Consider the following 14,569-nt stretch of genomic DNA (forward strand, 5'->3'; position numbering starts at 1 on the left):
TGTGAGTCCAAAAGTTTGGAAGGTAGATCTCAGTTAGCCCGAACTGGGTGGTCATAAAAGCTTACTCACAGGGATGTAAAATAGAATTTCTTGAATCATCAAAAGGTGACACTTACTTGCTAACAATTTTCACCCCATCGAAAATTTTGTATTTTGATCTTGCTCTGATTGCGTGACAGGAAATGTTCTTAACAGTGTTATGGTAGTATAGATAATACTACACGTTTTTTATAAGAACATCCACAAATTTTGAAGCCTTCGGACGTTCTTACTTTTTGAGTTTCAAGCCTAAAAATGTTCTTAATTTATTCTTATTTTCGCATTTGTTTCTCAATTTTGCATTTTCCTAAGAAATCGAATGTTATAGAGTCTGCAAAGCCTTAAAATGTTCTTAACTTGTTCTTTTGCTTTTGGCCATCGAGGTCTTATGTTATTTATTTCGTTCTTATAAAAAGGCGTTTAACTATCTTAACTTAAACTTTCTATTCAATTTTATTCTTATTTTCAGTGAAAATGTAATAAAAATGATTTTAGTGAGACGTAGTACCAAATTATTGGTAGCAAATGCTGTGTGGTACTGTATTTGATTTTAAAGGGAAAGGTATATGCTCTATTTTTATAAGCATCTATAAACTTCATCTAGACTCGACTGTTCTAAATTTTGGAAACTTTCTAGAATTGTTTTTTTTCAATCTTATTTGTAGATCAAAGAACAGGGCTGTGAATCTATTGAAGGCAATAAAGGTAGGTTGAAACAGGGCTGTGAATCTCAACTTCTCTATTGAGGGCAATAAAGGTAGGCTGAGACAGGGCTGTGAATCTCAACTTCTCTATTGAGGGCAATAAAGGTAGGCTGAAACAGGGCTGTGAATCTCAACTTCTCTATTGAGGGCAATAAAGGTAGGCTGAGACAGGGCTGTGAATCTCAACTTCTCTATTGAGGGCAATAAAGGTAGGCTGAGACAGGGCTGTGAATCTCAACTTCTCTATTGAGGGCAATAAAGGTAGGTTGAAACAGGGCTGTGAATCTAAACCTCTCTATTGAGGGCAATAAAGGTAGGTTGAGACAGGGCTGTGAATCTAAATCTCTCTATTGAGGGCAATAAAGGTAGGCTGAAACAGGGCTGTGAATCTCAACTTCTCTATTGAGGGCAATAAAGGTAGGCTGAAACAGGGCTGTGAATCTCAACTTCTCTGTCGAGGGTAATAAGGGTAGGCTGAGACAGGGCTGTGAATCTCAACTTCTCTATTGAGGGCAATAAAGGTAGGCTGAGACAGGGCTGTGAATCTCAACTTCTCTATTGAGGGCAATAAAGGTAGGCTGAGACAGGGCTGTGAATCTCAACTTCTCTATCGAGGGTAATAAGGGTAGGTTGAGACAGGGTTGTATGTAAATCTCAACTTCTCTGTAGCTATACTTTTTTTTTGAGTCAACCAACCAAATTATGTGAAAATGAAGAAGAACAATAAAAGGAGTAATTAATTAGCTCACAACAACGTGTGTATGATATCATTACAAACAAAAAAAAAAAAGAGAAGAAAATAAGAAAAAAATAGCAAAGCTCTCCTTAACAATGATTGATTATACTGAATTAATTGCTTTTCATTCATCTTAATTAGCATTAAGTACCAGCCATCCACACTGACATCATAAAGTTTTTTATTTCATATCAAGAATGGATTAATTAAAGAGAGAGTAATGCATACACAGGAACTAAACACACTAAGATAAAAATCTCAAATAAGACGTTTCAAACAGAAAGATTTTTCTTAATATCGTCGGTAGTACAACGTATTAACACCAAGCAGATTTAATATAAAGAAGGATTTTGTTTTCGTAATCAGTTTAGGGTAGTTAAAAAATGTCACAGTTTATTTTATTAACTGTGTGGTGATTTATAAGTGAGAGTAACTTTTTGTCGTTTGATTCTCTTCTCTTATTAAATGTTGAAATGTTCTTAAAACCGTACATATACTCTTTATTAAATGAATTCATTTTTTGTTATTCCATTTTTTAAAGAGTGCGTTGGTGTGGGACTGAGAGGTGTTTTGTCATCATCAGCTTTTTTTTGTAAAAAAGTAAAGTTGCTCATAATAATAATGTACATTCTGAGTTAATGTGATCAATCATATGTTATTGGTGTATAAAAAATACTAGGCGCAGCATTTGTTTAAAATTTCAGTCAAACAAGTTCACTCTAGTATTTTGGTATATTATGTGATTATGCACCGAAACCCATTATCCAACCAATTGTATGATGCTACCTTTCTCAGCTGTATTTCAATCTTCGTAATTTAAAGCTTGCTGCAATATTTCTTTTTGTAGATTTTTGTCAGAACTTTGGACGGGTAATTAGATTTTGATAGTAGTTTGCCTTTCTTATTGGTTTCAGATTTGTCGAACCACAACAAAGATTTTCCCCAGACACAATCTTTCCTCAGACCTTGATATCAAATGTACGGTTTTTTATAAGAACATCCTGAATTTTGAAGTCTTTAATTGCTCTTTAATTTTGGGGTTTTAAGGCGAAAAATGTCCTTGAATTATTTTTATTTTCACCATTTTTTGAGTATTTTTGTTCGATTTCATAAGAAATTCATATTAAGCCTTAGAATTCTTTTATTTTCTTATGTTCTTATATAGTTTGTTCTTATAAAAAACGTGTATCATATTAAATACCTACTAGAGTCTAGATTAAATTTTACATATTATAATTCTCATCAGCAAGAAGTCTAATAGTATTTGTTGAAAATAGGAATACAACGGTTAGATCTTGCGATAGACAGCCAAAATGTTTGATCGGAGTTGTACCCCAGTGGTAGCACTGCTCAACGTGAACGAAAAGATTTCAACGGAATATTTCATAGACCAAATCAACTCGGTGTATCTAAGGGCTGATTCTTTGAGTTTTTTCTCTTTCTGGCTAAAATTTCGATTCGGGTGTATCTATGACAACGAGAACCAAATTAATGGGTCTTGGCTTTTTCGTATAGGTTGTCGAAATAAAGAGGCTATTATACGATATAAATCAATAAGACATAAATAAGAGTTTTCATTTCTTTAATTCCCATTCATATAATTGAAACAAAAGAGCAGTTGAATGAACAGTTTTGGGTGCCCTTGAATCTTGAACAATACTGTTTTAAAAAGCCATTTACTGAAGGAAGTTTACTATCTACCTACTAAAGGTTCATTATATCTATTGAACATTTGGTACTCTTTTAATTTAATTAAATAGGTCTTTTATATCCTATAGGTTCCATTTAACTCTATAGTTCTATTATCTATTGAAAATATTGTTTGCTCGTTACGTCAAAAAGAGACCTGGAAAATTGGTCTGTAAAATCTTATCAGCAACGAAATGCTACCAAATTACCTTTAAATCGTTATTGCATGGATAGTATTGTAGTCTCTCGGAAAATTTCGCTTTCAACAAAAAGTAGTGTATAGTATAATAAGAATTTTAACAATTCGCAAAGGTTTTATCGGCTCCAAACAATGGAATTCACTCTATAAAGGCTCACGTCAGTAGAAAAATGGAATTTTAGTGAACTTTGAGCGCCAAAACTTTATTATAAACTTTCACCTATTAAGACTTTTCTATGCGAATTATTGAAAACACATTACAAAACATGGGTTTAAGATAATGTCAAATTTTCAATGCCCAATTAGAAAAATTACTCATGCAATTCAAGAATTCACTTTGAAAATTGGAGAATTCTTGCATTTTTCCACAAATTACTAATTATGTTTTAATAATTACCTTGGTCATATATACATCAAAAAACGCGAAATTTAATGGAGACTTCAAATATGTACTTTGTTTTGCGAAATTCGAATGCTAAAATAATTTTATTTACGATTGAAAAATCTATATAAAAAGTCTTTTTCAAACATGTGTGTTCGCCCTTAAATACACCGAGAAACCACAAAAACTTTTATTCTCCCCAAATAGATATCGTTTTTAGGTGTTTTGAGGGTGTAAAAAGTGAAAAATTTTCTTCATCGCCCAACCATGGTGGGCGACATTTTTTCTAAAATGTTGGCCCCCTCACTCAAAATGGCTCGCCGGGGCCCATGAGTGGATATAACCAGAAATTAGAATGAATTTTATAGGTCCTACAGGTCTGTGGATAAAGGAAAGCTATGTACTCTTAAACGCTCCCCCCCCCCCCGCTTATTAATTTTTCGAAAATCTTCCGACCCTCCCGGACCTTATTAGGACCCCCTGTTTATTAATTTTTAAGAACATTTTAGATGGCAAAAAGAAGTCCCCTTATTTTGCTCCAAAAAGCCTGATTCTAGCCTATATTTACCTTATTTTTGGGTTTTCAGAAGTACAATTTCCGACCCCCCCCCCGGCAATTAGGTCCCCCCCCCCCCCCGTTTATTAAAATTTCGAAAATTTTCCAACCCCCCCCCCCCCCCGTTTATTTGGCACCTATATTTGTGAAATATTTGTAAATAGTCAATCTTAAATAGTTAATTTAAAAATTTCACATACAATAAACTGGTAAAACCTGATATTTTTTTGACATCAACAATTTCAAGTTTGAGGCACAGCACGCACTTTACCCCACAAAAAGGCTACCCGTCTCCTTCCCTCTTAATTTCACTGAGTGTATTTATTTGTTGTTTTGTTTATCCTCTTAATGACAAAACAACAACAAATTTGACATTTCATTTTAACACTTCAACTCTTTAGAACTGTGAAAATTAAGAAATGAAGGAATATTTTCTGGTGGCAACGATTCCTTGACAGTTGGTTGGATGAGCGGAGTTTATATTTGCGCTTGTACTTTGGAAATATCATTGTGAGCTCTTCAACATCATGAACAATAAAAAGAAAAAATCTGACTTGTATGGCTTTCTAACTGCTTTTGGGTAAGATTCAAATTTTATCATACCATAAAGTGATTGCTGATTTTTCACGTAATTTACTACCTTAGCGGCCCTTTTATCACTGGCCCTTATTGGCGTTATTTTTGGGCTAGTGGCCTAATAATGGCCGGCGTTAAGTTAGGGCAGACGTAAAAAGGGCCGATAAGTGTATTCTTCAGGGGGTTATATTATAGTTTCGGTGTTTTCAGCTTTATCAATCCTCGATGGAGGTTCAGGGTCCACGCAAGTGGAGGAGCATAGTCCTCTCATTTTATTTTTCATTTAAACAAGTCAAAAGCCTCATTTATGGGTAAAATCAGATTGAAATAGCGGAAATAGCGCCATTTTAGGGCATATCACATTTTTAGAGGGGGGCAGATTTAAAATCTTAACTGTCGGTGTAAACCATAGGAGGGCCTCCTTAGTCACTATATCTCTTCCACTTTCCAGATCAAAGCATAGGGCCTGAGGTTTAATCACAGATTTTTTTCCGTAGAATCATAACAACGTTCAGCTAACGTCAATGTCATGATTGTTGAACGCTATGGCGGGTTTCAGTGAGTTTGAACGCCCACCCACCCATAAAAAGTATCATCTTTCAAAAATATCATCTTTCATAGATACAATGGACCTATGCATGGGGAAGCTCAAGGCAGATACAGAACAAGTTACGAAGTCCGAAAACGCAAAGAAGCGAATGGAATCAAACCTTACCGTGAAATCGATCTTGCCGACGAGAATGCCTTAAAAATGGTTAGTTAAGTTTTAAATCTACCTCCCTGATTTTGGGTGTGACTTTTTTTGGCCTATGAGCCTCTGGATTTCATCATCGTCTTATTTATGGCCCCTCTGAATTTTGACCACGAGTTAAGGAGACATTTGTGCAACTTTTTAGCTTCAGTTGCTTCTGGCTAAATCGGATTGCCAGAGTTGGGGCAGGCTTAATAAGTTTGAATGCTCATTTTCCAAATATAAAAGCTTAGATCATCTGATTGTTGTTTATTGAAGATGTATCATTAGACTTAATGGCAATTATATGATTTGCCAAAAAAAATTAGTAAATTGCTCTTACTCATCAAATTTTAAAATTGTTACATTGATACAATATCCTAACGTCATAACTTTCTACCCATCTAAGTGTGATTAGTCACGATGTTGTTTATTTTCAAAAATAAACTAAACAAAGTATCTAAACAAATTTTGAGATCTATAACCAGTAATTTTGACTCTACAGTAACCCTCAATACTTGACAATTCAATGATTGCTTGGAGTCTTTTGACCATCCCTCGCCTTCATTTCTAGCATAAAGTATTTAAAATAATGCAAGCCTTCACGATAGTAACCCCTACTCTTTCCAAGAAAGCAACCAAACAGTATTTTCTCGTTTACTTAGACTGGAGTCGTTCAAAATACGGGCTAGACAGTAATATATAGAGGCAATATGATAATACGATGTATATCGTGAGGAAACGCAAATATGAAAGCAAACGTTCGAAACTGTAGAGACGATCCAATATGTGAATCGAACATTTGCTTCCATAATGGCGGAAATTACGTAACTTCACAAACCATGAAAATCCTCTTTATCTTTTTTTTAATTTTCAGCTGGAATCAGAAACAGATACTGTCGTCTTCTCCAGTGGCAATGACACAGGTAGTTTAATCGCTTTTAAGAAAGACAACAAAACTGATCTCTTCCAAATGGGACGTTCAACTGAACCTCTCATCGACTACGTGGTTGTGGACACTATACCAGGAAATAAGGAGAATCTGGAACAACATTTAGTACAAAGCACCATATCACGATATGCTGCACGGTTCACGGTAGAACGAAGCTCACCACACCGCACGCGTATCTATGCGGCCGCTTTCAACGCCAAACGACAGATTGTACTTGGTGTAAGTGAAGTTTAGCCTCAAATTTATTGTTGTATTAGGGATATTCTTTGCCATTAGATTCACGTGTTGCACTTTTCAACCAATAAGATTTAACCATTCCGAAGGGAAATCTCACAGTGGTTTAACGCACTAAAATGTTTCACTTACTGAATACACAGAAAACTAATTTTTTAGTGCGTTAAATGATAATGCGCTCTATTTCCAAACCGTTTTGTCGTCACGCAAAGAATAAGAATTTGAAACTAAACCCGCAAGTCAAAAAGGGGATAATCAACGTACGGGGGTCGAAAACACGTAATTTTCTCAAGAGTTGTTAAAATCCTTATATTTCACAGCCTAAATACCGTCACTTTTTGCTTCAAACACCGAGACACCGACGGAAAAAAAAATAAATATTGTCACACCGTTGAACCGGTACGCCCCCTCTCCGGATCAGTTTTTCTCTCTGTAAAATCATAATAATATTATTTCTCTCTCAGGAACATGCTCCACAATGGTCAAACGGCAAAAAATTCTCCGACGGTCTAACAACAAACGGTGTTTTGTTGTGTCATCCAAAAGGAAACTGGGGAAAAGAAATGAAACCGGGGGTCTGGAGAGAAGTCTCAGTATCAGGTGAAATGTTTGGATTAAGACATTGCCGATCAGCCAAACATCGTGGTAAAACAGTAAGTTTACGCTTAACTCTATGACTCTAATAACTACCTTAAGTGGATAAATTTTGGCGGGGATTAAATTTGGCGAATTTGGCGAATTGTGCCAAAATTCGCCAAATTAAATCCTCGCCAAAATTTCCAAATTCGGCAATTCTCCAAATTAAATCCCCGCCAAATTTAACAAAAAGAGAATTATGTGAAAAATCACAACTTTTTAGTATATTTTTCAGTAATTTTCACCCATTTCAGTGTCACAAAATTTCCAATTCGCCTAATTAAATCCCCGCCAAAAATCCTATTTTGGCCAATCGCCAAATTAAATCCCCGCCAAAAATCCTATTTTGGCCAATCGCCAAATTAAATCCACGCCAAAATTTATCCAGTTAAGGTAGGTGGGTGATTTGGCTAAATTGGAATCTGGTATATGCGAGCGGTATGAATAACCTCTTATATGATACTAAACTACAAGGAAATTCAAAATATTTGCAACCATATATTAAAGTGCTTGAATTTTCCTCAGAAATGCCGATTTTTAACACTAGCTCAAAGCTCAAAAACATTTCATGTTCTAACAGTTTATAGGTGTGTTGTGAAGGGTATATGCTTTATTTCTCCATTAGAGTGACTGTTCAAACGTGTTACAAGATGGAACTTTGATCGATTTATGTGGAGTTGTGATGTTATGGAGGACATGTAATGGTCTAAAATATTCACCGGTCAGTATGGGTTCTACTTTGGTCTACTATCTATCTATCTCCTCATTCTTATTCTATAATAGCCATGTAAAATTGACAATCGTTGATGCTTCTACGTCGAATATAAAGTTACTAATTCTACATTAGATTCATTCAACAAATCTTGAAAGCTTTTCAGAGAATACTCTGATGTAAAAGCTCCAAAAATATATAATCTCTCCTACTTTAAATACTACTTTCTTTACCTACTTCAATAGGCTAGCTAACAGATTTTAATGAATTTGCTCTTGCCAAGGAGAGGGGGGCTAGTTGCGGTTTTGTGGAAGACTGCGATTCAGACTACTACTGCTTCTACTTCACTGGACTTAAATCCAATAGAAATTATTATCGAACAAAAAATTTTAACAAGTGTGTCATTGGCCACGAATTACTACTTTAATCGTAGAAATTTTAGCGAGACTAATTTTAGCGTTTTAGCGAGTTTTCCCTATTTTCGCTAAAATAAATCTCGCTAAAACACGCCGAATCGACAAATCGCTAAAATTTATCCGCGCGAAATTTCTGGTTATATTGCATTGATACATTTTTATCAATAGGAAGGGTTTCAGTGCAAAGAAATGCTAGAAAACGAATTCAGTCAATAATGTAATACGAGTATTCGCTAAAATTTATCCACGCGAAATTTTTTGAAATCGTGATTCGCTAAAATAAATCCAAGATTTTCCTGACACGCTAATATACGGTAAAATTTAGTCTCGCTAAAATTTCTACGATTAAAGTAGCCAAAATTGAACCTAGTCCCTTAGTTCTTTGTTTTATGATTCTGATAACGCTAGTCAAAAACTGCAATTTTAAGTCGTCCATCAGTAAAATGAAAAACGAGATTGATGACCAACCTAAATTATTTTTCATTACAGTCACGAAGTGATTTACTTGAGAAAAGAGAATACTTGAATTCAATGAAAGTTCAATGTCCAGTCGGTTTGGCAACCTTACGATTCGATAATAAAACCAACGTAAGTCTAATCTAAATTCTTTTATCTTCCAAGATTTGAAACGTGGTTTCATGTTTTAACTCTGTGCTTAATCTTTTTGTCACAATTGTCTTTGAATTCCGAAAGCAGTCGGCTAGGTGACCTTTTTTACCCAATGTGATCTGATCGTATGTATCGGCTAAAAAATTATTCATGATATGCACCATTGCAATGTCTTCCGTTCCACCCAATAGCTGATTGGTTGAAAGTGACGTATTGACTGCTTTTACGTCACTTCCAACCAATGAGCTATTGATCCCGTGATGTAATGTCAAAAGACATTGCAGTGGTGCATATCATGAATTGGTCTGCTCTGACAAGAGTTCCGTAAGTCCATCAGCTAGAAATGTTGATATATTCGGATGAGACAGGGGTATAATGAATAGGAAATAGACGAAAATAACCTGGTACTTCTCAAATTCGGTTTCAATTTCGATTAAGTTTTTAAAGCTTCTTCCTTTTCAGCGAAATTTAAAGAGAATTATTTCCGTCTCAAAATTCAGTGAAATTTAATAAAATCTTAAAGAGCCTAAGTTTATTTATGTCTGAAAAGAAAGAAAATAAACCAGCTGCGCTGGAAGCTCCGGCTTAAGAGATTAAAAGATGTGAAAGATGAGCTTGTTGAGTTAGTTGTGTTAGAACGTTGCCCCCACAAACTGCTAATCAGAACAGACCAGAAAGCAAAGTAATAATTCTATTGCAGAGCGAGTATGAGAAATAATCTTAACGAATAAATAAACCAGCTGAAAGTTCAGCTCTTCTAAGTGATTACACATGCACTTTCTTGCCTAAAGAACCAACACCACCCCCCGCCCACTCATCCTCGACTAAAAAGTTCAAAATTGGAGCTAAATGAGATAAACATTTAGAAGTCAATATTTCCAAGTTCTTAATTTGATTGTCCAGATAAAATTTCGGGGAGAAAAATAGCCTAAATTAGAGGCCACGGGCTGTTAGCTAAGCATTATTTTTTCTATTGGGATAATACTTGGGGAGAGTAGGATAAACCAAATAAAATGGTACAATAGTGTGAATGTAATAAATAGTGGTATATAAAGTCCACAAAGGATCATTTTCAGCAATAATACTGTGAAAATTTCTCCGATCTTGTTCAAATTTTCACAGGAATTGTGTTTTAGTATCCTTTACTGAATTCTCATAGTGATATGTTTGTAAAATATCTGTGTCGGGTTTGAAAAATCAAAAGGAACGGTCGCCAGCCGCGATGAAATTACGACAAAGCCAGTCTGGAAAGGAGGGAAATGTTACGCCGGAGCTGCACCAACCTAACTGGAAAAAGTTGTTGGTAGCAGATCTCACACTTCAAATCTACGCCGGAGATATCCGGCGCACAAGTCGCACTTTCCAGACTGGCGACAAAGTCCAAAAACATTTTCAGCCATAACACTGTGAAAATTTCTCCAATCTTGTTCAAATTTACACAGGAATTGTGTTTTAGTATCCTTTATTGAATTCTCATAGTGATATGTTTGTAAAATAACTGTGTCGGGTTTGAAAAATCAAAAGGAACGGTCGCCAGCCGTGATGAAATTACGACAAAGTCCAAAAACTATCATTTTCAGCCATAACACTGTGAAAATTTCTCCGATCTTGTTTAAATTTACACAGGAATTGTGTTTTAGTATCCTTTATTGAATTCTCATAGTGATATGTTTGTAAAATATCTGTGTCGGGTTTGAAAAATCAAAAGGAACGGTCGCCCAGTCAAAAAATGATGAATACAAAACAGGATCATTTTCAGCCATACACATAACACCACAAAAACTGATCAGATCGTTTTCAAATTTGCACTGTAATGTTGTAATTTTAGTATTCTCTTTCGAATTCCAATGGATGTGTGTTTGAAAGTTTCATTCCATTGTCAAGTTACAGAGTTTTATGGTTTTGTGCGTCCATAAAACTAGAGAAGTTAGCCATATGCAAGATTTAAGCACTCGAGCAGCTGACGATTCGTGGCCAAAATTTCTCCAAAGTCTTTCCACATTGTTATAGACCAGTATGAATCAAACTTCTCATAAATCATGTCCAAAACATCATGAATAATGATGAAAATGATCACTATCTTTCACTGAACTGAGATTTGCAGCAAAGCCCACTTCGGCAGCCATCTTTTTCTAAATACTTTCGCAATATTATCGAAATCCAGATAATCCGTTTTTATTAAATCGGAATAGATCATCGGATTAGATAAACAAAAAAAAATGTCTTGACCTTGACCGTCGTTGTCGGAAGAGAGAATTAAAGGCTCCTAGGCCGGAGCAATTACTTTGACAATTACGCGAGTGCACCATCAACTCATTTTGCCCAAATGTATAGTAATATTGAATGACCTGTAAAAGAAAACCCTTGTGGTAAAAATCAGGTGATCGCAATTATGTTGATTCATATCGACCTGGCTCTTTAGGCAAGCTTAATAATACCCCTGGAGGTTTACTTAGGCTAAAGTAGGTGCTGGGTATGTGCGGACGACGAGAATCCTTTTTTTACCTTCCCAAGTCTCTCTATGGACCTACAAAAAGTAAAAAAAGTCTCTTTAAGGGTAACTTTTTCGCGATTTTATTTTAGGGTAACTTTTATTCTCTCTAAGCTTTGGTTTTCAGAGGTCTGGTCCGCACATACCCGACAATACCGAGTTTATGTATCGGAGGATATCGAGAGCGACGGTAAGTGAAATGATACAAAGCAAAGTCGATAGTTGATGTACGGTTCTATATCGCCTTTGCTCACCTAAACAGATGACGGTACTTTGGTGTTTTTACCGTCGTCGAGCAAAGTGGACGGTGATTTTGGAGATATGTCAACTATGCTTTATACCGTCCCCATCGATTTATCTCGAATACATAAACTCGCTAATCACCGACCCTAGTTCCCCCGGGTAGCTTTCACGTAACTCAACATTTAATGATATCTCAAATTGTTTATGACCAGGACAAGGAATCGTTACCGTACGTTTACACAACATGTGGACATGTTCATGGTTATCACACGTGGGGTGCACGCCCTGGTCTCGATTCCATTATTCAAGATAATTCTAATATATTTGATGATATCCGACAGTGTCCTTATTGTAAGGAGGTGAGTGTAGAATTTTGACCGATTAGAATTTTTAAAACTTTCAAATTCACCAAATCTGAGAAAATTTTTGTTGCTTTTTGGAAACCTTTGGGTCTGGGTTATCCCTAAAAATTCCATTTCCCAAAGTTCTTCATAACATGATATCGGAAATTTTGGCTGGTTCGACAACTGATGATAGATTTGATATTGATATTGAAATACACCTTTTCGACCTTAGCCGCAAATTGCTGTGCGTGCTTTTTTTTGTTCGTTTTACCACCCTAAAACCGTCCCAGTCTTTTTATCGCACCTAAAGACGATAGAAAAAAGTGTTGTAAAAAGGATTAGATCGAGTTTAGGGTGGTAAATTAAATAATAAAGTGGCACGCGTCTGACAGTGCAACTAGGGTCGAAAAGGTGTATTGAATGATAGGCAACTAACTAACTTATTTTCTACCTATCTAAATGCATTTTTTTTCAGAAAGGAGTATACGTACGACTGGAAGTAGGTCTGGAACCGAATTTCTACATCGATAATGGACCATTGACGCATGCATTTGTACCATGCGGTCATATGACGACAGAACTCACGGCTAGGTAAGGCTTTCTGGTTATTGCATTAAACAGTGTTTCTCGTTATATTGAGTGCCTAAGAATTATAGAAATCTTCTAATCAATAACCTCCGTCTTCTCTCTGATCAAGGCAATAGACGATATCGGCTTTCGATAAATGCAATGCATTCTGGTTTCTAGGGACTCTCAAAGGAATTATAATAGATCAATTATAATAGATTATAATTCCTTTGAGAGTCCCTAGAAACCAGAATGCATTGCATTTATCGAAAGCCGATATCGTCTATTGGAGATGTAAGAGGGGGTTCTAAAATTATGGCGGATAATGTTTTTTTAGCTTTACTCCTTATTTAAAAAATGTTTGTTTCAATCATAGAGGTATAAAGAAAAACAGGAGTTGAATGTGTCGGTAATTGGTCGTTAAAGTCTTTTGATTTCTTTTATAAAATGTATCAAAAGAAATTCTAAGCTCGCCCGATGAAATAAGACTTTTTAGTAGAACTCAAGTTTGCTATGAACATTCTAATAATCAGTATTGAAGATTCTCGCCTTTTAATATACGAAAATTAGATAAGAATTCGTCCACGAAGCAAGTTTATGTTCCATTTCGCTATCCGCTCAATTTTGTTTTGAAAAGATATTTTCTCAAGCTAGAAAATGAAAAGTTCTTTATAAGCACACACGATTTCAGACTCAATGTGTAGACATAAAGTCGCTGGAGAATTTGGAGGAAAGTATCAAGCAATAGAGTTCACCTTAAGGAAAACATTGATCGAAAAATCTTATCATTTGATGAAGGATTGCCAAGTTTACAGGCCTTTTTTTAGTCCAAATATTTTCTTACACTGATGTCAGAAACAATGAATCTCGTCTCATCTAATTTCTAAAGCTTAAATGAGCCAATAGGATTTCATCCATGGATAAAAGAGCTCATTAAAAATGCACGATATATGAGATTATGAGCATGCATACATCGTAACTTTTTTAATCGTAGGGCGAGCTTGGTTACAATAGCATACTTCTCCTGTTTCTTTATACCTCCATGTTTCAATGGAAGATGAAGTACAATGGTTTGATGATAAGTTATGTACGAAGAAAATAATTACTACTGAGTACTCAAGAAGCTTTTATTTCCCTTATTATAGATACTGGTCACGTGTCTTGATTCCCCTTGGTAAAGACAAATTCCACATGGCGTGTCCATTTTGTGCTCTCCCGCTGGAAGGTGAAGGCTTCATCAAGCTGATTTATCAAACACAGACTGAAATCAAGATACCTATATCTGTATAACGTTGTATTAGGCATTTTAGATTTGGGAAATCTTTTTGTCTGTGTCTGTTTGTGTTCTCTTGTAAAAAAAATATACCCACGATACAACAGTGTCTACACCAGCAAGTAAACCATTGCCCTAACCTCTAATTTCTGTATTGTAGGACATAAAAGCAGCTGGTTCAAATTTGGGACGATATTATAGTGTGAGCCATATTAAAGTAAATCTTAAGTTTAGCTTACTCGGAATTGCCAGTACCGTGGTGGCAGGGCCGATTTTTTTAGGGGGTGCCGAAATAAAAAGGGCGCAAAAAAGACGCCTCTGATTACTAATTTCGGCGCCCCTTTGCTCTTTTACACCTTAGATATGGCAGTTTTCAGCCTAAAAGAGAGAAAATAACCCAAAATTTTCGTGCTCGCTTCTCTCTACTTTTCATAGGGGGCGCCAAAATCAAAATCTTATAAAATTGCCTCGAATTTTAGTC

General features: G+C 35.6%; 1 protein-coding gene across 1 annotated transcript; it reads left to right on the forward strand.

Moving 5' to 3' along the window:
• Window positions 1-4,704: 4,704 nt before the first annotated feature.
• LOC136815068 (E3 ubiquitin-protein ligase pellino homolog 1-like) lies at window positions 4,705-14,339 on the forward strand. Its single transcript, XM_067071511.1, has 9 exons — window positions 4,705-4,885; window positions 5,503-5,635; window positions 6,489-6,782; window positions 7,262-7,450; window positions 8,059-8,154; window positions 9,051-9,149; window positions 12,117-12,263; window positions 12,724-12,839; window positions 13,961-14,339. Exons 1-9 carry the CDS (start codon window positions 4,833-4,835, stop codon window positions 14,103-14,105), a joined length of 1,272 nt encoding a protein of 423 aa, XP_066927612.1. The 5' UTR covers window positions 4,705-4,832; the 3' UTR covers window positions 14,106-14,339.
• Window positions 14,340-14,569: the final 230 nt, after the last annotated feature.

Source organism: Clytia hemisphaerica, unplaced genomic scaffold, assembly GCF_902728285.1.
Source record: "Clytia hemisphaerica strain Z4C2 unplaced genomic scaffold, Clytia hemisphaerica genome assembly, whole genome shotgun sequence".
In the NCBI taxonomy this organism is placed as follows: domain Eukaryota; kingdom Metazoa; phylum Cnidaria; class Hydrozoa; order Leptothecata; family Clytiidae; genus Clytia; species Clytia hemisphaerica.

Bases quoted from the DNA above. Each gene is read 5' to 3' on its own strand.
- LOC136815068 (XM_067071511.1), top strand. From the start codon at position 4,833: ATGAACAATAAAAAGAAAAAATCTGACTTGTATGGCTTTCTAACTGCT. The intron at 7,451-8,058 runs GTAAGTTTACGC...TTTCTCCATTAG, and splicing joins CCAAACATCGTGGTAAAACA to AGTGACTGTTCAAACGTGTT. The intron at 12,840-13,960 runs GTAAGGCTTTCT...CCCTTATTATAG, and splicing joins ACGACAGAACTCACGGCTAG to ATACTGGTCACGTGTCTTGA.